Genomic DNA, 23,051 nt, shown 5'->3' with positions numbered 1-23,051 from the left:
AAGCACTGTGATAATGACCATCTGTGCTACAGGAGCTGCATAGTATTTGCATAGTATATTTTGAGATAGCTGTAAGCCATCTGCTAGAGGAGATTTCAGAATGAAGAACTACGTATTGTCAGTTTATTAGTTATAAACTGACGAGAGATATATTTTAAGTCACAAGTAAATTATTTATTTTTGTCAAAATGTCAACGTTTAAGTCATTATATGAACAGTTTTACAATATGTGTCAAAAAGTCACAGCCTTTGGCAGAAGTTGCATTAAGTGAAAATATGGCTTTGCTCCATATTCTTTTTGGATCACCAGCAGGAGGACAGCCGGCCAATTATTCAAATAAATAACATCAGACCATCAGACCGCCCGTGCATTCCCTCCATCCACACATCTAATAAAACTGTTTTTCACTCCCTAATGGAAATCACATTGGCTTATTGAGTCAGCAAACTTTGACGGATTTCTCCCCGTCGTGACAACTCAAATTCCCGTTTTTACAGAGACCTCAGTAAAGTCATTCAACTGTGACATGAGTAATGTCACTGTGGCTCATTTCATAAAAAGAACTGAAACTGATTGCATATCTTGCGATGGGTCTATAAATTTACAGTGACACAAGCAGAATCAAAGCTGTGCTCTAAATCATTTGACTCTGTTAAGCCTATAAGACTTAGTTACAGGTTCTCCAGGAAATAGACCAGACCCTGCCAGTTGCATTTTTCTCTATTGGGCCTGATCTCCTCAGTATTCGGAAAGTCTGAGGACCTTGAAACTGAGCAAAAGAAAAAATAAATAAATGACCTATTGTCACGAAATGAATACAGTGCTGGGTCACAAACTGGTGCCACAGGATCACACTGATGGCAGAGACACAGAGAAGCCACTATAGAAGCAATGTTACGTCACTATCAGTTACTCAGAGCCTCACACACACACGCTCACTATGACCCAATGTCACCGCAGCATGTGCGCACACACGCACACACGCACACACGCACAAAACTACAGAAGAAAAGAGAAGCTGCCGATCTGCAGTTGATGGGGAAACTTACTAAAGGATGATCTTAATGCTGAGGACACATACATACACCTCTGAATCACTTTCTGTGCCACAAAATAACATTTCACCAAAGACATTTTTTACATGAACACCATGTATCTTAAAATGGATTCATACTGTGTACCAGACATTACGAAACAGAAATACAATCATAAGCAATAGCTGTGACATTTTGTAATTACACAAGAGACAAACTTCGCTGCACTCAAATTGTAAACAAACCTCCTCATCGTCTAATCTAGTTTGAGTCACTCGAAAGAACCTGTCCATCAAAATGTTGTGCCCGCAATAACTACAACACACCCCCTACACACGGAGACATGACAGATTACTGCTTTCTGACTCGAAAGAATTTCACAGGTCAAGTTAAAGACATGCAGGCTTCTTTGAAATCTTGCGACATTCTCCTTTAAAGCTGCTTCTTTGGAGAAGCAATCTGGGTTCAATTTAATACTTCCACGCCATTTAACTGGGTATTCAGCAAGCTGTGGAATTGGTTTGAGAGGGTGAGGGGGGGTGCACAGGCAGGAAATCCAACCTCACTGTATTCCATGTGACCGTCTGCTCTGAGAATCCGGGAGTAACATTCCCCTGATTCATCCTCCAAAAGCCGTGGGGAGGGGTTCCTCCCCGGTTTAGTATTGCCAGTGAGTAGTGAGAAACCTGACAGTAATCTCTAGCCATGATCTTCCATGCACACATATAGGCTGAAACAATATTTATTTCAAAGATTTTTGGATGAGATCTCGGTGAGATGACTGGAAAAGTCATAAATCAAGCTTCTGGTCAAAGTTAATAACAAGTTCTTTCTCTGTGTCAGACCAGTATGAAGTAACACAATGGTAAGTAACAGCTAGAGCTTTAACTGGATTTTGACTGAGCCAGGTAATGTGACATCTTTCTTTACGCATTTATACTATAAAAACCTAAAAGCAACAAGAAACAAAGAAGGGTTGACAAATACATATCGTATGTGAGAAACAGTGCCGTCTACAAAGCCAGAACACGAGTCACAAACGAGCACATGATCATCTGTGTGCAGGGGGAGCTTGATATAATCCTTCCAGCTCTCAAGCAAAAATCGTAAAAACCACATCATACAGTAAATGATGTGCTGAGCTGCAGCGCAAGATTGCATTGAGGGCATAAAGACACTGTATAGCCCAGAGGAAGATGTCCCACTGTGGTCTAATAGTTTCCTGGCAGTAGCCCTCCTTCAAAGAACAACCAGAATAGTGTTTGAAGTGACAGGGACGGTTGGAGGAGGGCTCGAAACTAGTAACCAGTAATGAAAAGCAGAGGTGGAAATGACTCCATCCACACTCTCAGCCCACGGAGACAAAGCCCTAAATGAAATATCATGCTGTTACCCACTAGCTCCCTTTCATCAAACAGGAGAAGTAACAAGGTCACAAAAATACTTGTGTATTGCCTGTTACACAAATAGTTAGTTTACTTTGTTGTGAGTCTTACCAGGAGTTCGTCCATGCTGGTCTGGCACTTCTCGAGGTTGATACGTTTGATGGCCACCTTCTCTTTGCGTGGTAAACAGTAGGCTGCTTGGACCACCGCTGTGGCTCCACTCCCTAAAACAGACAAACAACATAATATCACATTAATTATCATTCAATTTAATAATGTTATTCTGCTTTCAGGGATGCACTAAGCTACGGTCATTCTCCTGAAATAATCCAGAGGGTTTGTATGCGGGAAAGCAAATGTGCGTTTTCCCTGCCAGCCTCTGGAGAATGAGTCCGTGAGAGAATACAGCAGGAAATGTCTGGAAAATTCTCCGCGAGCGAGTGGGCGCGTTGACAAAACTGTAACAGAACTACAATAATATCTCAGGATGAAAATGAAATCCCTTACACGTAGAAGACGTCGACATAGATGTTAACTCAGAGAGACGACGAGACTCGAGAGCTTTCGGTGTAAATTCCAGAAATGTTTTTGTTGTTGTGAACACGTCTGACCCGGAAAATCTCCTGCTGTGTTCTTCATACGTGAAAGGCAAACTCTGGAAAATAACCAAAACCAATTGTTTGGGTATTATCCAGAGTTTATGTCTGAAAACAGCTTTAGTCATCTCACAACATGCAAAACTTGTTTGCCATTGAAGAACCCAACTTTGGCACATTGAACTCATTCATTTCATGCTTGATTCTCATCCTCAGCCTTCTTTCAGTCATACGTCCATTCCTTGACCCTTATCTTCACCAAAAAATCATGGCTACTGCAGCATCATAAATCAAGTTTTTATCCATTACCTGGAAATACTGGCTGATGGCACAGGTCTGGTCGATGACTCTGCTAAACGGGATGACGCCCCAACGCTTGGGACCGTACATCATTTAGAAATGTCCCCTATTTTGGATCTCATATCTTTGGCAGAACTGAATAGTGTTACTGTTCAATTATTTTCCTAATGTGCATTTTATGAACTTTTGAATACCTGGAAGCTGTAAATCAGCCTCATTTTCCATGTTTTTAAGACTTAAGAGTTGAGCAGCAACAGTTGGAAGTCAAAGGTAGTTTAAACCACCACAACTAAAATTTTGATTTACTAGCAAACGAACACTCTGATTAAGCCTAACAGCTTCGGGTAAATCTCTATTAAGAATGTGAGAAACCACTTTGTAATATCACACCAGCTACGACACCCGCTCCATGAGCAGGTTATTCAGTCATCATTACTAAAATATTATATGTGTACAAAGTACTCATGGGTCCAACCACACCTATCTTCAAACTTATTTTGATCTCAACGACACAGCTTTAAAGTATTGTGAGTGTATTGAGCAGAATTGTGATGCTATCCCGAATTTTACCATGGCTGCGTACACACACACCCCCACACACACACGTGAAGGCAACACCAGTCCTGCTGTTGTGGTGGGTAAACGAGTAAAAGCTGGTAAAATCCTCCCCCTGTAAAGGAGCTATACGCCGGTTGTTCCTGCATTGTGAGAGGTCATGTCACAAACCCCCAGAGCTCTCATTTACCACCATGCACAGGCACACATGGCCGTTTCGCTGAGATCTCTGGTGTATACGTGAAGCTGAGCAATGCTGCGAGCACATTCTCCTCTGGCAACAGGCGTCAGTGAGAGAAAAGTGTGAGCGCTGAGTCGGTCCACCCTCCAGTAAGCTTTTCCTAACCTCCCATGCCCTCATCTTAGCTATGCCCAAATATTAACAAAGTGCTCATTGTTTGGAGTTTTCCTTGAGCCTGCAGTGTATGGAGGTTTAAACAACGGGGCTATATTGAAGAAGAGGAAAAAAAACACTGATTTTAATTAAAAAAGAAAAGCTTTCCCTGTAGATGTGACCGGTTTTTATTTAAATGTTTTCATTCGAGATAATTATATCCTCAGGCTGTGTAAACCAATTCAATATAGCCGGGACTGAGATTAACCATAAACTCTTGCTCTTTAAAATAGTCCAATAAAATTGCAATTTCCTTGTAATTTCCTGCAATTTACAGATAGTCAGGGGTCACTTTAATCACCGTACAGGCAAAAGTCTTCTTCTAACTGCTGTAATGGGTGCCATGTAATGAATGGCAACCTCTGATAATGTGGGGTTGGCCTCGCTCAATTCTCCAACATCCAAGTAATCATGGCTCATTCAGCTGTTGCTCAAAACTAAGGGGCTGAACAGGGCAGTAAATAGATCTCGCGGCTCCCTCACACGTGCACCACCGCCGATACCAAACGCACCTCTGGAGTCTCAGCAGTGATGCTGGAGTTCAGGTCCACAGGGGGCCAGTTGCCCTGCACGCGTTGGAGTGTAAATTCTTTCACACAAACAAACACGCAGTCGTCATGGGTGGCTGGACACGCTAGAAAGCATGTGTTCTTGTATGTGTGTGGGTGGAGAGGATGGAAAAAGGAGGATGATTTGGGGTTTTCAGAAGGCAGGGGCAGAGGGCACAGAGGCTCTGTAAGTCACTTGGACCTGTAGAGGCTCATTCTAGCAGCCAGCTGGGACCTTGAGTGAATATAGACTTCCTTCCGAGCTCAGCACAAGGTTATTCTGCTCAGAAAAGTACCGTCTCTACTGTTTGTATCCAGTTACATGATTATTCCAATACTTCAACAGGCCTTTGAGGCTCCAATCACAGCTGTGTAGTGAGTAATTATACAATGATGCACACAGCCCCATTCCTGTCATCGCATTTCGATGACGCCGGCCACAAAGCAGACCTCACTATGAAGGCATTAACAGGCTTAAGTCGAAAAAATGTCCGATGTTAATAAAATAAGTGACACAGCGTCGCATCTCTATCATTCTCAGAGATAACATCACCACAATCCTCTTTGTCAGAATGAGAGGAAGCACAGAAACAGACGTCCTCACAAATGGAAAGCACTGCCAGGGCTTTGAAAACCTCAGGCCAACATCTAATCTGCTAAACAGTCTGGCACGGGCATAAAGGCTGCATATCAAGTGATGTGTGTGTGTGTGTGTGTGTGTGTGTGTGTGTGTGTGTGTGTGTGTGTGTGTGTGTGTGTGTGTGTGTGTGTGTGTGTGTGTGTGTGTGTGTGTGTGTGTGTGTGTGTAGTGAAGGAGTCAAACACAAGTGTTTAACCATCCAAATTAAAAAACAAAATAAAAAAATGAAGAACTTCAAAGTTCCTCTGCTGACATTTTCTATTTCCAGAGGCACAACAACATTTAGCTTGTTGTGGATGTGCATGGCTAAATCCAATCTATATATTGAGTTACCACATTAGGCAAAATCCAATGAAGATGATCCAGCTGAAAATGTGGCGTGATGACAGGGCCGAAGGACAGTCACGTAAACTGTGTTGGTCTGCCGATCTTCATTTGTTTCTTATCATTTGTTTCTTTTTCATTTCATTATGTTGTTAACGTTTCAGAAATAACTTCATTTAAAAATAATGCTAGCAACACCAAAAAAACCTACAGCCAAAAGACAAATTTACTTAAAAGACCAATTGCAAGTAATTCAATTTTGTTTCCTGTAATTAACATCTATAATTATACGAGCATTACCCAAGAGCTATTAGTACTCCTAATAAGTTTTCACAAATACCAAGTCATGCATTCACTGTCCTGATTCAGCTGTTAGCTTAGATTTCACTCAGTATTTTGTGTTTAAATATGGCTGAATTTGACCCTATTAACAGACCTGACATTTACTTTAACGGTGCTGAGTGTGCAACCATTGGCTCCCGCTGTAGACGAAAAGGTCTCTGCTTGGTGGTGAAAAAAGATGCAGACGGCGTAAAACAACTTGATCACTTCTGAGGGGGAAAATATTGACAAAACAATCATGATCTTTGAAAAAGGTAGCTGGTGTTTTCTGTAAGCATGTTTCCTCCAAACAAGTCAATCTTGGGAAATTGTATAAGTATTATACTGGGACCTGGCAGTGAGAGAATGGGACATGCACGACTGGTACTTTGTCTTCACAGCAGACTTAAGTGTTCCAAGCTCCTATACAAAAGCAAGGGCATGCCTTTAGCCCGTAAGCTGATGAAAAGCTCTCCGCGAGATCAAGACAGAACATTCACTGTTCCGGGTGTACGTAGTGTGTAATAATATTTCAGATTAGATTAGCTTGGCCTTGAGTTAGCTTCTCAGTGGAGCAGGTCACTGTGTGAGGCCTGTGTCAATGTCCTCCTTCAAGGGCTGTGACCAGCGGCGTGGCAGCGGCTCTCAGTTTGTCTTTCCTTTCCTCACCAGGCCAGTTTGCAGCCCGACGTCACTCATCTGTTATTACATTTCCTCTGCATACCTTGCTCACATTCCACACATTATTCAAAGGTACAATGAGAAATGTAACACATGACTAGCAATCGCACCGCCAGCCGGTGCCTCTTAGTGTCCCTCCCCCCCCAAAGTTTAACAGGATGTAATATTCTGAAGATGAACGAGGCCCAAACATTGAAGTTGACATTAAATTACACAAATATTGGCCTAAGGCTTGTCTCCTGTTTCCTCGAAGATGATCATACTGACGTCTTCTATAACCATCTAAGGGACAAGCAACAGGGAGGAAACATGGTTGCCAGTGGTTACAAACAGTGGGAGCAGAAACTTTCCAGTCCAGATGTGCCAACAGGAATGATCCAAAATTTGAGAGAGAGCTGTACTTTCTTTTTTATATAATGGGCTCTGTCCAGAATCATCCGATGCTCACTGGGACGAAAAGAGTGGGTGTGAACCATGTAATAACAAGTCCTCTTTCCCTGGGGAAGTTACCAAAACAATAGCTCTGGACATGCTGGGTATACAGGGTCATCCTCTCCACACCAGCCTTCCAGCGGAGCAGGAGAGCTGCAGAATGAAACAGCGTATATAGTATCTCCCCACACTGGGAAAAGAGGAGGGTCTCATTGCTTATACAACCTTCTAGGAACCTGTGTGCATGTCCTGTACTGTATGTGGTAATGGAATATTAACTGATGGTGAGGAAAATTACTGACTTTGGTACGATCCACTCTTCTGATTCCATCAGTGATGTCATAAAGCAGTTAAAATGTCAGTAACACTGAAAGTCTAAATAGCAGGACAATGCAACACTGCTGCACATCAGACAGATTTAAATTAAAAGTCTATTTATATTAAATGTCTTAGAACAGTAAGCTGTTATAATTTGGTATGTGTTAACCCACCCATCTCCCTGAATAAACACCACAAGAGCCCACCCTGCTGATTGTGCAACTTCAACCATATGCAATCCAAAATATGACGACACACTGCTGACTTTAAACCTCGAGCAATTTCTTTAGTCGTTTAAGTTATCAATTCATCCTTATTGAGGGATTTGTATACAAGATGTGCTTTTCCAGAGAAAGTAAATTCTTTGCTATGTTTTACAAGTGTTAAACATGTTCTACAGGCAAATGTAAAGCCTGAGGGAAACTCAGGGGTGATTTCCATTCGGTGTGAGGACCAGTCTACATGATAAGAAAGAAAAGCTCTTCATTGTTCATTTTAAAAAAGGGCCTGAAAGATGAGATTGCAGCGACTTAATTTTAAACTTTTTAAGTTAGCTAAAAATATGATAGTCAAGCAAATACTGTCTGAGAGGGCGGAGGGAAGGAAAAAGCTCTGCGAGACTGAAGGCAAGGTTTAACAGAAGCAGATGCCAAATAGGTTTCTTTGTTCCTGAGGACTCGAGGGACACAGGCTCACACATGAGGACTCAGATTTAGGTAATTTATAAAATCAGGAGGGAAAGAAACTCGGCTAACTACACAATTCATTTCGAAAGCTAAGTTGATGATCGTGATCCTTTCCCTAACCCCAAGTTAGCAAGTAAGTAATGCTGCAGTCCAGCCTTGAAATAGGCTGACCAGTTTTTAAAACCTATGTTGACAATTTGTGTCACAGACTGCGTAGGAAAATGCGAGCAGAGGGCATCTGCACAAGAGGAGCTTTATCTCTGCGTGCACGCCCGATTGCAGGGCGTTATCTTGTGGGGTGCCCCTGTTCAACTTTTCCAAGTAAGCAAGGAGAAATGTAGAAATGGGTAAAAGTTAAATTTGAGACTTTTAAAAATACACAAAAAGGTTAATTTAGGGCCCACAGAATTGGGTCTCTATAAACACACAGATTCACTGTAGAGGGAGCACGCACCACTTGGGTAAAGTAAACCAGAGCCACAAACTAAGTGATTTGAGAGGACAATACTCTGATTATACGTTTACACACTCCTTCTTATTCTGCTGCTCCTTCCTCAACAAAAAAAGTCAGCCAAAGGTAGGACGGGGATCGGCTATTTGTGGGGTGGGACGTTTCAGAAAGACACAAGTAGAGAGCTGTCAGTCCCCGGGCCGGTCAGCCTGTAAGACATTAGCAGCACTCACCACGGTTTGACCCTACACAGGAAATGTGCAATATGTCTCCTGTCTGAGATACAGATCCTTGAGATTCAAAAAGTCATATAACCTAAAAGCAATCACCATGCAAGTTCAGTCCTATACTAGGTTGAATAAAGTAGTATTGATGTAATGAGTATTGTTCAATAAATTAGGTTTATTATTTTATTAAAAGCACCATAATAGCAGTTAATCCCCAAAGAGATTAAACACAAATTGATTAATTAATTGACACTAAGGGATTTGATCTCTGAACCCTGCAATGGTGACACTGCTGTTTTGGAAAAACATGTTCTTGAATATCTAGTGTGATTTAACTGGAAATGGGCGTGGACGCACACAATACAAATCTAATAATAACATTTGCGTTTTCCTGCAGCAAAGTTACGTGGCTCATACACTTGCATTGCAAAGTACTCCTTAAAAATGAACTAACTTTGAGAACAAGCTGATTGTGGTGTGACTTTATGTTTAAACTATTGACACTAGCGTATTTTTGAAAGATCAAATGAATATTCTTGTAATGAAATTCCACATATTAGACGCCCTCTTGGTTAAAAAGCACACGTGAGAAAGTATAGAGTTTGCTGTCCACTGCTTCTTCTCCAGAAAATAGTCCGAGCCTAACCAGTCAGTAATGCTGTAGCGCTCGATTGCGTCTCCGGCACGGCCCCGGCGGACGGAGTAACCGGCTCTACAACTGGGTGCAAGTCACAACACCGCCCGGGTGGGATTTCCAAGTTGCCGAACGCGACGAATCCAACGCAGCTCAGCAGAGAGAAGATGCCTCCTGCTCCCTGTTTGTTAACTTGAAACACATCGCACCTCACGCTAGCTGCGGTAAAACCCCTCCATGTTGAAGCCACACGCACACTCCCGAGCCACACACACACGCACACACACACACACGTTGAGCTAAACAGGCTAACGATCACATACCAATCACCTCGTGTAGCTCGTAGTCATCTTTGTTGATGGACCAGGGCTGGGTGCTCGCGTCCTCCGACATGGCTGAGGGATGCGCTGCGGGGGGAGGCCGCGCTATCTGCGGAGAGCTGCTGGGTCCGGACGCGGGGCGGAGGGAGAAGTCGAAGTAATCCAGACGGGACCGAGCGGGGCGACACTTCCCCTTCTTCGCGAATCCCGCAGCGCTCCTGTCATTCCCAAAGTTTGACACCAGCCGAGCGGCCCCGCCTACCGCATTCCTGCCGAGCGAATGTGGACCCTCCCGGCGGACATGTTGAGCGTGGACCGCGTGAGCTCCGGAAGCCACTGGATGGAATTGCTACTGACGTTAGCTCGCGGCTAACGAGGAGCCGGAAAAAGCAGCGCTAAAACACACAGAAACGAGCCGTGCCGGTTAAACGGCTGCGATGCACAAACCTACTGTTACTTCTGTTAATGCTTTCACACACTATTATGTTCTTAATGAAGTCTGACACTTTAAAATGGGGTTTTTAAATGAGACAAAACGAATCAAACCGTTGAGTTCCGCCACACCTTCAATGGCGGACTGTCATTTATGTTAGTGCCTTTGCCCTAAGTCTTGACTGGCAGGTATCAGTTCTTCTCACGGCGCAATAAGGCCGACCTTTTTCCCGCAGCTTCACACAACACGCGCTCCCGTGTTTTTATATAGAGACAATAGTCATTTTATTCAGTCTTATTTCTCATTTGTCACGATAGAAATGTTGCCTGACAGACAAAAGATTGGGGCGATATTTGGCCAAAAGGCACATCGGGTGGAAAGGGGCGTGTTGCAGTCCAGGGGCATCCTGTCTTCTGATTGGACAGCACCACACATACCGCTCTGTGATTGGATGATCGCGTGTTAATTGTAAAAGTGCGTTTCTCCCCAGCATTCAATTAGCGACACCTCTGGCGGTGGATTTTATTACACGCAAGACTCGAGCAATCACGACACACACTGGAGAACCACAGGAACTGCTCTGCTTTTATTCACTGATTTAATAATTCATGACAAATGTCCTTGAAAAGTTGCATTAAATGTATTTTTAAAAAACAAAACAAATAATAAAATATAATAAATCTCAATAAAATGATTCTGAACAATATCAAAAAATACAACATCAACAGTCAAGGCATCACGGTGAGGGAGAAAGTGGCAGAGGGAGAAAGGCTGGAGTCAGTGGAACTGCACACGGGGGAAATATCACAATCACAACACGTCTTCCTCTTTATGCTTCAATCTCATCTCAATGTTAACTCATAAGAGGAAGCGGCCGGGGCCATGAGAGTTTCCACTGTGTTTCGCAAATACAGCCCTAAATATAAACAGATCCTTCTCGCCATTACAACTTGCATAAATCCAAAACAGTGGCAGGCAGGCACAATCTCTAACATCATAATAATGGCTGTGTGCTTCGTGCTCTCGGAGAACTTTGCTGATATTTTATATCCTCGTGCACCATGAATGGCGCAATTAATCATTTTTACACACAGGAAATTACAAGTGGGTTTCACATGCTGACAGGATGCGGATCACAAGCAGCAGCAGCGCACACTTGAACCTGTAATGTTTTACCAATGTCCGACATCAACCTTTTTTGACGGCATAAGAAGCCACATTCAAACACAGTTGGCAGCCTGCGCCGTGGTTACGGCAGAGAAAGAACTTTGGCCAGTCGTCCCCAGAACCAGGCCTGAGTGCAGGGCCGGGTGTAGTCGCACACGGTGAGGAAGCGCAAGATGCTGGGGAACGGCTTCTTCATTGACTTGTACACCACCGGGATTAGTCGTTTCCTTTGGGCTCATGTAGAGGGCAAACAAAAGGAAAAGTTATTTCTACATATATAGATATATATATATGCAAAAGCAGGATGGAGCCGACGACAACTCATCTTACCTGGACAGAGGCTGAGAGCAAACTTTGTCTGAAAGTCACAGGCATCGCTGTTGAGGTACTCATCAGAAATCACCACCACCATCCTCCTACACCTGCACACACGGTCACATACACTATGGTCAGCAAGTTGGCTTTGGGTCGGCTCACTGGAAACTGATTTCTTTCTCTCAAGCAAACTTCTATATCTACATTTAAATTGATATTAGTCAAGATCAGTTTTCCACAACGCCTGAAACTTGTATGTCTTTTGTATTTCTGAACATCACATTTGTATATTTTTCCACACAGTTAGTAGAATATATTCTGTCGACTGGAGATCGTACACATCACACACGAGTCCTGCACGGGTCCATTTTTGCAAACCCGCACCTGCAGGGCTCCGTACTCCCACCACCCGACCTGTCACCAATGATGTTTTTCGTGCTAAATTATTAGTTTTCTTTATGTTTTGTTTTTTTCATTTTTGCATGTGTGTGTTAGTCGTCATGGTCGGCATGTGCGTACAACGGCATGTGCGTACAACCCACCTCTTCTCGATGAGTTCACTGGTGATGGTCCACACGCAGGAGCCCGGGAGCACGTCTCTGTCGAACACACACAGTTTCAGCTTGCAGTTGGTCTGCTCCAGCTCACGGATCATCTCGTGGACAAACTCAATGTCGCTCTGGCAGTAGCAGATGAAGGCATCAAACAGCTCGGGTACACCTGGAACCAAGTGAGTTTCATTTAAGTTTGGTTTATTCCCTTAAAAAGGTCAGAGTTACACAACTCAAGACAACACCTACACATGATAAACCTGTTTAAAACATGTTGTTCCAAAGAGCTGGAATTAATCTCTGTCACAGAAATAAAACATAAGCATCATATGGAAACAACAAGAGGGTGCAGGGAGATGCAGGGCTGCAGTGGTGCGGATGTGTGGCCAGAGCTTCAGATGAACGGTCAGATTAGAGTTGGAGCTTTTCCTGTACGAAACTTAACATAGAAAACCATGCTGCTGTCTCTATGTCAAGCAAATAGACCAGCTATTGTAAAAGCATCACAGAGAAACAGCAGGTAGCATGGGAATCCTTACAGAAAGACGTATCCTGAAAAAACAATTATAGGTATTCAATGTTCCCCTTTTCACTTGTTTCAGCTGACATGCATCTATGGACATTAATCTTATTTCCTTGGTATTGAACGGACAACGGCTGTCTGCACAGTCACTAACAAGTAGTATATCACAGTGGAGCTTCAACTCCCAGCTAATGAATTCATTATAATCTACATTTGATCCTTTTTGTTCTAGTACAACAGCTCATAGTGTAATTTTAAATGGTAATTCGCTACTTCATTTCAACTTCACTTCAGTGACAGTATTAACACTGTCATGCACATTTACTCTGTTGTGTTAATAATGAAGGTTGCTGTAATGCATAAAGACCCAATTCACAGTTCTTATAGTACAGATTCATCTGCATGTCAGCAGAATCAGGGTGCAGCTACTGTGAAGTAGTTTATATATTAATCTTTAAAAATATCATATTTAGAAGTTGTGAAATCCTACACTGCAAAGTGACTAAAACTGTCAGATAACTGTAGTAATGTAAAAAAGTACAATATTACTCTCAAGTGTAGTGCAGTAGATGCATTAAGCTGCATACAAGTACCTTAAAATTGTACTTAAAACTGTATTTTACAACAATTCTGTTATTTCCACCACTGCTTGTTGTCTGACCAGATGGAAATGAAGATGCTATGATGGGTACCTGAAATGTGTATATGTGTTTAACCAGTGACTGTGCCTTCTATTTGTAGCGTATTAAAAGATTATAAAGTAGTATAGCTTATACACAGATACTGACCGTCGGGGTCGTCCTCCAGGGTGAGGCCAATTCTCTCAGGGATGCGAGGGACGCAGCTGTCGACCAATTGAACCTGGAGTGGGCGTTCAGCCGCCTTCTCATGGTACTTCCTGACATCCTCATCTGGAACAAGAGGGAATGGATCAGTATGGGGCATGTGCACAAACGTATTAATACATGTTGTCAAATCAAGCACCCTTGTGGATGGATAGAGATGGAGAAAGAGGAGTAAAGGGTCCTTCCTCTGGCCCTCAAGGTTAAAAACATCCCTGAGGACAACAGGCTGTGTGAGTTCAGAGAGGTTGAGAATGAATCACATGTTCTTCTGCATTGCCCTAATTACGATGGGTAAATAAAGAGCCTGATATGACATGGAAGGTTTGCTCCCTGATGACAGAATAGAATGGTCGTTTAATCTTAATGCTTTTAAGTTTGCTCATTTTGTTTCTAAATCTTTGAAAAACAAGGTTTATTTGTTTAATGTAGTTATTGAAGCTGCTTCACTGGTTTCTTTCTTTTTCTGTACTTTTTCCTTTAATGGTGTCATGGCGCGTAATTAAAAAATAATTTACTTTATTTCTATAGCACCTTTCACCTTTTTACAATTACAAGGTGTTTTCTATTTCACTCTGCCTTCTCAATGTGAAAACATCTATGAATGTATGTAGATGTGTATATATATTAGTACAATGTTATGCAGTATACATCTTGTATCCCCCCCCTCTCAAACACACAGGCACAACTACCCTCAGTACACAAACACACACACACACACACCACCTTACCATTCCTCCTCTTTTACTATGAGCAAACCCATTGTCATCCTTCTTTGGATTTGTTGCCATTTTCATTTATGTATTTGCTTATTTATTCTTTTGTTTGTCTCTGTGTCACTTTGTCTAATGTCCCCTTGACTGTTTGTCTCCACTTGTTTTGTTATTGCGCAATGTAAAAAAATAAAATAAACACTAGGTAACAGTTTAAAAGAGTTCGCATGAGTACTCATCATTATATATTTATTGGTCATATCACTCAGCCCTAAGTGAAAAAATAGGATTTCTGTTAATTACTAGATTATAATATTATGATATATCGAGTGTGAAGATGATTGAGACATGCGACTCATTTCCGGGAAGTACAAGGACTGAACATGCGCCGGAAATAACCGTAATCTATACATTTCTATATATTATGACTATACTGTGTTTACTATACACGTGTGCGAGTAAAAGGAGTTTCCACACGAGCTGTAAATCACCGATGGCGCAGCGCAGATCCTCCAGGATGTCGTTCCTCTCCAGCTTCTCCAGGATGACCAGCAGCTTCTCCACCGTGGCGTCCCTGTAGCGGGCCTGCCACTCGTCCAGCACCACGGCCGTGGGGTTCTGACGCGCCTCGAAGTTCTTGATCTCCAGGTAGGTGAAGCCCACCCCCTCCGCCAGCACCGTCCAGTCCGCGGCCACGGTGTTCCTCGGGTTCAGGAAGAGCCCCAGCCGCGTCCTCACCGTCACGTTCAGCGCCGTGAGAGGAGCCGTCCCCAGGTCCACGTCTGGGTCCGCACAGGCCATGGTGGAGGTGTGTTGTGATAGTTAGAATAAGTTAGAAGTTGTCATCGTCTGCAGCAGGAAGTTTCTTCAGCGGTGCTCGGTCTACCTGACAACAGAACCAGGAAGTGATGTCAAGTACAGCCTGTGCGTAAAAGCGCGTCACACGTGGGAGGAGATAGGATTTGTAACTTTGTTTTTACCGTTTTTACCAGAGCTCTTCGACGAGATCACACCTCCAACTCAACAGTGTTATCACGACAGGGATCAGACGAGTGGAAACTCACTGAAATGTACAAGAATAGAGTTAAAGTGTGTCTGCAATCAGAAACTTCTCCTCAACATTTTAAATTCCATTCCAATCTTGTCAGGGAGTTTTTTTTATTTCTTTTATTACATTGCGAAACAAACCCACATGACAAACTCATTTTTACATGTTTCATTTATTTAAAAAATCCACACAAAGTAACATGTTTGAGTGTGAAAAACACACAAACAGGCGTAAAAAAAAAGAATCAGCTTAAAAACACAACATGGGTAATTTTATCTGATCCACTGTGTAAAAAACAAAACAAAAAACAGAGCTCGACTTTCCCTGCTGCTGCAACACAACAGGAAACACAGAGTCACATTTTTGTGAGGAAGCAAGAACATAAATATAAAACAGTCAAGTTTGGTTTTGCAAATATATAAAGGGGAACATTCATTTTCTGAAATCCTCATGATAACTTCCCCCCACAACAGTGTGCAAAATTGACAGCAACCGTCCAGGTTTGCATCAATGGGACTTCCATCCCCCCCGAGCAGCATCCACGTGTTCGGTAGTGTTTAGTTTGTGGCTCATCACAGGTTCTTGCTTCTGGAGAAATAGAAATCTATGCCTCTGTCCTGATGCTGTTTGGGGGTGTGAGACGGGCCTTTCTTTCCTCTGGGGGAAGGCCCTGTGGCCCCCTGAAAAAAAAAACATTTTATCTTATTGTGAAGATTTAAACGACGATAGAGACATAGGAAACCTGGCTTAATATGCATTATGTTTCAAAGGCATATCAGGGTTTTTTGTATGTGGTAGTGAAGTAAAAAAGTGCAATGTCTCCCTCTAAACTGGATAGGAGTGGAAGTTTAATCCAACATATAATAGAAATATGTCATAATTTGTACATAATGTATTTGAGTAAATGTATTAAAATCATATTCCTGCCATTAAAAAAACCTGCAGCCGCAATAGTGTGCAATCATACTATCCACTTCCCTTTTCTCCAACACCCACCGATTTCTTGTTAACGTGTCTGCTCCATTCAGGCGCCATGACGATGGGAGTGGGGTAGGTGTCATCGAGGGTCACGTGAGCATGTGACAGTGCGGCGGGGCTGAGGGTCCAGGGCGCGTGCACGTCAGATCCCCTGATCCCCTGCAACTCTGGAACCCACTGCCGGACGTAGTCGCCCTGAGGCAGACGCACGCAGAGCAGCAGTTAAGAAATCAGTGACTGAGACGTCCAAAGCAAAACACTGGTGCTGGATTTGATCGGCGACACGTGAGCCCAATCTCAGACATTTAGTGGTGTAATGCAAACAATGTCAAAAGTATTTAAAGGAAATCAAATAATCATTCAATGATTCTTCTGAAACTTACATTATTGTCATAGTCAAGGCCTTGTTTGATCATGTTAAACTTCCTGTTCTCTCTGGGGTCATTTCCAATACCAGCGCTGTACAGCCAGTTGCCATAGTTACTGCAGACATCATGGTCAATCTAAAGAGGACATTTTAAAATGATGAAGCATTTTTTCATACACAGAAACAAAAAGGACTGAAATGTCTCACAACAAAACAACAATCAAACCAAATATTATATTATTAATAAAAATGCATCTTCACTTAAAACCTTGATTACACTACTTACCAGAAGATATTCAAACCACTCGGCTCCCATCCTCCAGTCCAGGCCCAGATCCTTTGTGAGGAAGCTGGCAACATTTTGTCGCCCCCTGTTGGACATGAAACCTGTCATGGCCAACTCTCTCATGTTGGCATCCACGAAGGGCACTCCTGTGTGTCCCTCTGTGAAAATAAAATCAGTTACTTAAACAAACAGTGCTATTCATACATTTCTAAAACCAACTGAGTGTTTTAATAAAAAATATTTTATGAACAAAGATGAGGAAAAAAACAGTACAAACCTTTCCACGCATTGAAAAGCTTCATGTCTTTTTTCCACGGCACAGATTTGTCTTGAAGTCCTGAGGTAAAAAAAACAATATCAGCTTTACATTCACTTATTGTGCATAAAGAAAACAGGCTGAGAACTTGAGCTAACGTTACCTTTGACCTGAAACAGTCTGTTTCCGTACTTGACGCCCACAAACTTGAAGTAATCCCTCCACAAAAGCTCAAAAATCACCCTGTAAGGCAACAGTGAAGACAAGTTATTATTTGTGACTCAGCAGCAGAGATGTTATTTGCATTGAAAACAGTTTTTTTCCAAACTACAAACTAATTTTGACATATTTTAGCTTCATATCATTAACTGCAGCGACAGCCGCAGAACAATTGGTGGGCATTTGAACATATTCAGTTGAGTTATTATAATACAGTATCCTCCAGACTCACCAGTATGTGCTCTGATTGGCTGTCCGCTCCCTCTCATACTGCTTGATCTGATGATAAATATACCTGGGTGAAATGCAACCTATCGCCAGCCTGCAGAATACCAGAGGAGCACCATTAGAAATGCAGTGTATTGTATATTTACAAGCAACAGGCAATTTGTACAGGGATGAGGGGGGGTGCCATCCCCTTTAAACCAAACCTCCCCCTTGACAACCTCTCAATTCTGCCAACCCCTCTCAGCCACCCCCCATCCCCAAGAGAGAGAGTGCTGCATGTTGCAGGGAGACAATTTGTGTAAGCAGGTGAGCATCTGATAGTTAATGCTGCTCAATAAATCGTGGGAAGTTAAAGCCGCCTGCTCCTGTGAAAATTGCATTGGTGGGACCCAAAGCGAAAGAAGAGAAGGTCTGAGCAGAGATGTGATCAGAGGCACAGTAAATACCGGCCAGAATGGCAGCGAAAAGAACAGAGGGACAGAACTCAACAACCAACATGCATACAGTTCTGTACTGCAGGGGTGTCGCCCCTACACCCTCACCCATCAGCTCCAATAGTTAATCATCTGGAGATACCCTCCCAAGTTATATTCACAACAAGTTTGATGAAAAACCGTCCGTGCAGTGATTCATTATTTTGTGCACTGCAACAAAGATGTTGGAGGTTTGCAGAGCGTTTATGGGCGACCATCCCCCCTGATAAAATCGTACAAATTGCCTGCTGTTAAAAAGAAGATCAGCATTAAGCCGTAGAGGAAATGAAACGGCAACACTCACCAAGGAGAAAATTTAGTGGAGTAGTCCACACCGATCAAGCCGTTACGAGTCTCCTTATAAGTTGCAACTGCATCCTGCAAAACAGGCAACAATCATTTTATTCATTACAACTACACACTTGATAATACATCAGCATTGGAGTTTTATTTTATTTTAATGGATGTTGTACTCACAGTGTCCCAGAAATAGTGTTTGAGTCTGGCCAGAGCCTGACTCTCACCACCACTACAGGGGAAGGCTGAGCGAGGATCAGTCAGAGGCTCTATGGGAATAAGATGGAACAGCATTTCAGTATCGGATTGCTTCATTCATGTTAAACGCTCCCTGGCGTACATTAAGACACACAGGATCATAAAAGCTTAATCGTGTAGGAAGAAATCGAGGGGAGTCCACTCGCCAGCACTTAATGAGGAAATTTGTCCTCAGCAGTTTTCCTATCGAATCTTGAAAATTGCAGTATGGATTGACTTAATAGAGGTACTGCATAAATTGAAGAATCTATTTATTTCCAGCAGCATGTTTAGACATTTGCACAAACATCAATTTAATAAGCACATAAAGAAAATGTATACGACTTAGAGCTGGTTTGATTATTTCAGCAATTTCCCTGTAAATGAAGACACAAAGGGAAACTCCAAGAGACACGCTGTCTGAATCAAACTATTTGTATTGAGCATAAGAAGACGTTTGGATGTTCACCTGTCTGCTGCAGGTCCTGTGCTGTGGGTATGGCTCCTTCGTCCAGCCCTGGAGGAAGAGGCTTCAGCTGCTCCGGGGCTGGAAACACCGGCCTCACTCTGCTCCGAGCCTCCACTGCCTTCCTGAACTCGGTGTACACATCAGGCAGCCTGACACACCAGGAGGAAAGGTTACAAGACAGCACCAGGAGCGTTGGGGTGTCCAGGCAAAAGGAACCTGGGGGGGGCCCTACATGGAAACAACCCTAATCCCATGATACCAAACCCAGTGTTTACCATTAAGTATCTGGTGGTCTGCCATATTCTAATTTAACAACATAAGAGAATTTGAACTCTGTGTTTCGCTCCTTTGCTGCATTTTAAAGCTGTGTTCACACACACCATAAAGTTGTTACTGCCCACGCAGACAGTCAGACTTCATAGTTTCAGCTGCAGTTGTGTGCATACCTGCAAGTGGCATCAATGCATTACTTTCTCCAACACAAAAACTTCTTCACTTTTTAGTCTGTGCTCCAGTCACTCAGAATCTGTTGCATGCGGGAGCAACATTTGTGCACGTACACTTACATAATCATCTGTTCTCTGGGGCCCCCCTCTCAGCTCAAGGCCCCAGGAAATTACCTGCTTTGCCTATACCCTGTAGCAACGCCCCTGCCCAGCACTATAGTTTAACCATTTTTAAATTGTACTTTCTTCAATTTCCTCTCCATTTCAAGAAAATGCAGCAGAAGTTGGATGTTCTCTTCCACAAGCAACGTCCTCTCTCACCTTGACATTTGGTGAAAAGGAAGATCATCTCTGTGGTGCAGTGTGGACCCCCAGCAGGTGTGAACTGTGACCTTCATCTGTGCACAGACGTCCTTCACCTTCTTCTCCACATTCAGCTCCTCTGAAGTTACCTGGGGTTGTGAGCAAATGAAGGGAAAACAGTGTCAGAAAACAGTGTCGGGATTATCAATGCTAATAAGTGAAAGACGTGTTTAAACTACCTCTTCGTGGAAAGCCACAGTGCTGACACAGCCCAGCTGCTTGATGAGCTCGGCAACCACATCCTCTGGTTTACCCCGTCTCACTACCAGGTTGCTGTTTGTGTGTGGGGGAAAAAATTAAATAAACACACAGACACGTAAGTCCCATTTCACACCATGCCAGGCAAGCTGCATCCTGGGTAGAGAGCTAGCCCTATATTGACCGGAGAAAATTGTGCAGCTTGGAACAGATTGTGCAGCAGCCATTTTCTTTTAAACATAACGTCCTATAAGCACAGGTGCATCCTGATTCTGTTATTTCTGTATCAATAAAACAGACAGCTGAGGAGGTCTACACTTAGTGTGTGTGTGTGTAACATTAATAATCATTCAAATCCCATTTTTAAAACACATTAAGTTAAGAGGCTTTCAGTCGGTGGATGACAGATTAATCACCTGCCCTTGTTGAGCAGCGTGTTTCTCAGGTCTTTGATGCTTTGCAGTAAGAAGCGCAGGCGGAAAGGTCCGGTCTTTGGCAGGTTGTAGTTGTGTGTTCCCACATAGTGTCTGGGGTCGAAGCAGTAGAGCGGGACAATGTTCTCGGCATTTCTTTGAGCCCAGTGGAAAAGCTGCATGATCAAAGTGACAGAAAACACAATGCAAAACAGTTTTTAGACTTCAGATGTAAAATGCTGTGACTGTTTTGACACATGATGTTTGATGTTTCAGGAACACTTAAAGTAAGGAAATTACAGCTGGGAAATATGGCCAAAAGGGATATGAAATTAGAATTGTTCCCATCGGCCTTTATTGCAAGTTAACACAATGAATATCCTATTATTATAAATTGAAAGAGAATGACAAACACTTGATGACCAGCAACACATATTACAAATTCAAACTCCTCACTCTGCATGTACTATATTGATATACTTTGTTATATTGAAATTAGAAACAAATTATATTGCAATAACTATCAATATCGTTTTATTGCCCAGCCCTACAGGAAATGCATTTTCCTCTGATACAACTTTTGTTTGGAGTGTTACTAGTGTCAACACTTTATTGATGAGAGTTCAGTGTACAAGAGATATCACGAGTAGTAGTGTGTATTTGAAATACATTAAAAAAAGAATACAATAACCTAAAGGACAGCCCCCAAGCTGTTCAACTCCCAAATAAATACACAAATACATAAAAGAATAAACGAATAAATAAATAAAATAACATGAAATAATCAAGTTAATCAAAATAATGCATTAGGACAATGTTAAGATAGTCAAGTTACCACAATGTGCAACAATCTGAGAGAGATATTGGTTCTTTGGAGTGTTACGTAGTTTATTTTGAAAAATGTTTCCCGGAAGTGGTGCATGCTAAGGTCACCATTACGGCTCACAGAAGATATGGTGACGTTTAATAAAACTGTTAAGCACTAATTAAAAATGGTGAACAAAAGACAGAGCAGCACATTTCTGACCTTTTATGTTTTTAAAGACAAATTTAAAGTATTCTGATCACTCAAGTTTGAAATGGAGGCTTTTATTCCCAAAGAGCTGAACCGGATGCCACCTTGTTTGTTGCTGCTAACAAAAGAAAATGGCTAAAAGCTAAGCAGAACATTTACTATAAAATACGCTTTAAGTGTTGTAACGATGTGAACGGGGCAAGTTCAGACACACTGGCAGCAGCTTCATTCACCCGCGAGTCAACTAGTTGATATTCTTATTATTAAATGATCTTAAATCACGTGGGACGTGATGAATAAATGAACAGACTCGTGACAGATTCACGCTTTTACCTCGTTGTCGTGGAGCCTCAGGTCGTTTCTCAGCAGACACACGACGGTGCGGGACATTGCGACACTTAATGTTGTTCTAGTTACACACGGACGAGCCTCTTCGTGTCACAGGGTCGAGTCCTCCTCTCTCTGTCTGTGTGTGTGTGTGTGTGTGTGTGTGGCTCCGTCACAGACTCGATGTTACCAAACGTCAGGTTTTGTAACATGGTTTTCAAACAGCTGTGAGCTCGTGCGTGTGTTTTCTTTTTCTATCTATTTTCTATTTATTTCAATTTCAAATGTTTATTTTAATTCTCTATCTACCACGTTGAATGTCTATTTCTCTCTTTCTTATTATACGTTTTTATTATACAGTCGAATAAAGCAAAACAAGACAATTGTGGCATCTCTTTCTTTCTTTTTATACTTAAGCTTTTATTGATATTTTCAAATAGTTTTTAGGGTAATATAGAATAAACACTATTTTGGATACATCTCATTCAGTTCTTTCTTTCTTTCTTACTGTCTTTTAAGTTTTCTTTCTTTTATTAGTCGCTGACCAATAATGACCAGAGCCATAAATTCAAAAACCAATAGAAAAATTTTATGCTCTTAATTACGTAAGTCTACAGCAAATTAATGAATCTGTATTGAAACCCAAAGAGAGGACAAAGTGTTATATTATTTAGTTTAGTTTGAGCTGATTTAAGTAAAACTTAAAAGTATTTAATTTTCTTTTGTGAGGAGAAATATGAAGAAATCTAGCATTAAAGCAACACTATGTAACTTTTACTACGCAACAGCGCCCTCTGCAGCCACATGTGGCCATTGATTCTGTTGGGCTCCCTGTCCGATCAATTATTTGGTTTCCATATAGAATAAAAACAAAGTATATCAATGTGAGCTCTGATTTCTAAGTCTTAAGAGTTTTAATGGCCTACATTTTGTTTCTTTTTTAAAAATTTTACCTATTTTATTAGTAGTATTAGATCAGTACCAAACTTGCAATGTTACAGATTCCGTTGGCTAATTGTTTGCGTAATCCTGCAGACAAA

At 42.1% G+C, this 23,051-nt stretch overlaps 3 protein-coding genes across 7 annotated transcripts in view; all 3 read right to left on the bottom strand.

The window, feature by feature from the left end:
* Positions 1-10,386, bottom strand: part of oxsr1b (oxidative stress responsive kinase 1b) — a 36,566-nt gene extending 26,180 nt beyond the window's left edge. For 2 of the 4 annotated variants that reach the window (XM_035142079.2, XM_035142080.2), the window contains exons 1-2: positions 9,851-10,386; positions 2,532-2,644 (exon numbers count right to left, since the gene is read on the bottom strand). In XM_035142079.2, the coding sequence (XP_034997970.1) occupies positions 2,532-2,644; positions 9,851-9,920 (183 nt within the window). In that variant the 5' untranslated portion in view covers positions 9,921-10,386. The remainder of the gene's footprint in view (positions 1-2,531; positions 2,645-9,850) is intronic. The other 2 variants (XM_035142082.2, XM_035142081.2) reach the window with 2 other exon arrangements.
* Positions 10,387-10,851: 465 nt separating this feature from the next.
* On the bottom strand, positions 10,852-15,328 carry myd88 (MYD88 innate immune signal transduction adaptor). 2 transcript variants are annotated; one of them, XM_035142907.2, is made up of 5 exons: positions 14,883-15,328; positions 13,625-13,747; positions 12,305-12,482; positions 11,778-11,869; positions 10,852-11,681 (listed from the first exon to the last, which is right to left on the bottom strand). In XM_035142907.2, the coding sequence occupies exons 1-5, from the start codon at positions 15,190-15,192 to the stop codon at positions 11,530-11,532; spliced, it is 855 nt and encodes a 284-aa protein (XP_034998798.1). In that variant the 5' UTR covers positions 15,193-15,328; the 3' UTR covers positions 10,852-11,529. The 2 variants fall into 2 exon arrangements, with proteins under 2 accessions (XP_034998798.1, XP_034998797.1); XM_035142906.2 differs by having other exon boundaries at positions 10,852-11,684; positions 14,883-15,327.
* A 264-nt stretch (positions 15,329-15,592) lies between these two features.
* Positions 15,593-22,248, bottom strand: cry-dash (cryptochrome DASH). The gene is made up of 14 exons (XM_035142905.2): positions 22,018-22,248; positions 20,673-20,845; positions 20,238-20,331; positions 20,017-20,147; positions 19,250-19,398; positions 18,724-18,812; positions 18,551-18,624; positions 17,778-17,867; positions 17,490-17,569; positions 17,348-17,407; positions 17,071-17,228; positions 16,801-16,920; positions 16,436-16,612; positions 15,593-16,119 (listed from the first exon to the last, which is right to left on the bottom strand). The coding sequence occupies exons 1-14, from the start codon at positions 22,072-22,074 to the stop codon at positions 16,012-16,014; spliced, it is 1,560 nt and encodes a 519-aa protein (XP_034998796.2). The 5' UTR covers positions 22,075-22,248; the 3' UTR covers positions 15,593-16,011.
* Positions 22,249-23,051: the final 803 nt, after the last annotated feature.

The sequence above is a fragment of the Hippoglossus stenolepis genome, chromosome 19 (genome assembly GCF_022539355.2).
Source record: "Hippoglossus stenolepis isolate QCI-W04-F060 chromosome 19, HSTE1.2, whole genome shotgun sequence".
Classification (NCBI taxonomy): Eukaryota; Metazoa; Chordata; class Actinopteri; order Pleuronectiformes; family Pleuronectidae; genus Hippoglossus; species Hippoglossus stenolepis.
Note: the sequence above shows the minus strand (reverse complement) of the source record. Positions and strands in the feature narration are given on the sequence as shown.

Bases quoted from the DNA above. Each gene is read 5' to 3' on its own strand.
- myd88 (XM_035142906.2), bottom strand. From the start codon at position 15,192: ATGGCCTGTGCGGACCCAGACGTGGACCTGGGGACGGCTCCTCTCACG. The intron at 11,870-12,304 runs GTGGGTTGTACG...CCGTGTGTGCAG, and splicing joins AGTGAACTCATCGAGAAGAG to GTGTAGGAGGATGGTGGTGG. The intron at 11,685-11,777 runs GTAAGATGAGTT...TGCCCTCTACAT, and splicing joins TGCTCTCAGCCTCTGTCCAG to GAGCCCAAAGGAAACGACTA.
- cry-dash (XM_035142905.2), bottom strand. From the start codon at position 22,074: ATGTCCCGCACCGTCGTGTGTCTGCTGAGAAACGACCTGAGGCTCCAC. The intron at 20,846-22,017 runs GTAAAAGCGTGA...TTGATCATGCAG, and splicing joins TGAGGCTCCACGACAACGAG to CTTTTCCACTGGGCTCAAAG. The intron at 17,229-17,347 runs GTTTGTACTGTT...TTATTTTCACAG, and splicing joins GCTTTTCAATGCGTGGAAAG to AGGGACACACAGGAGTGCCC.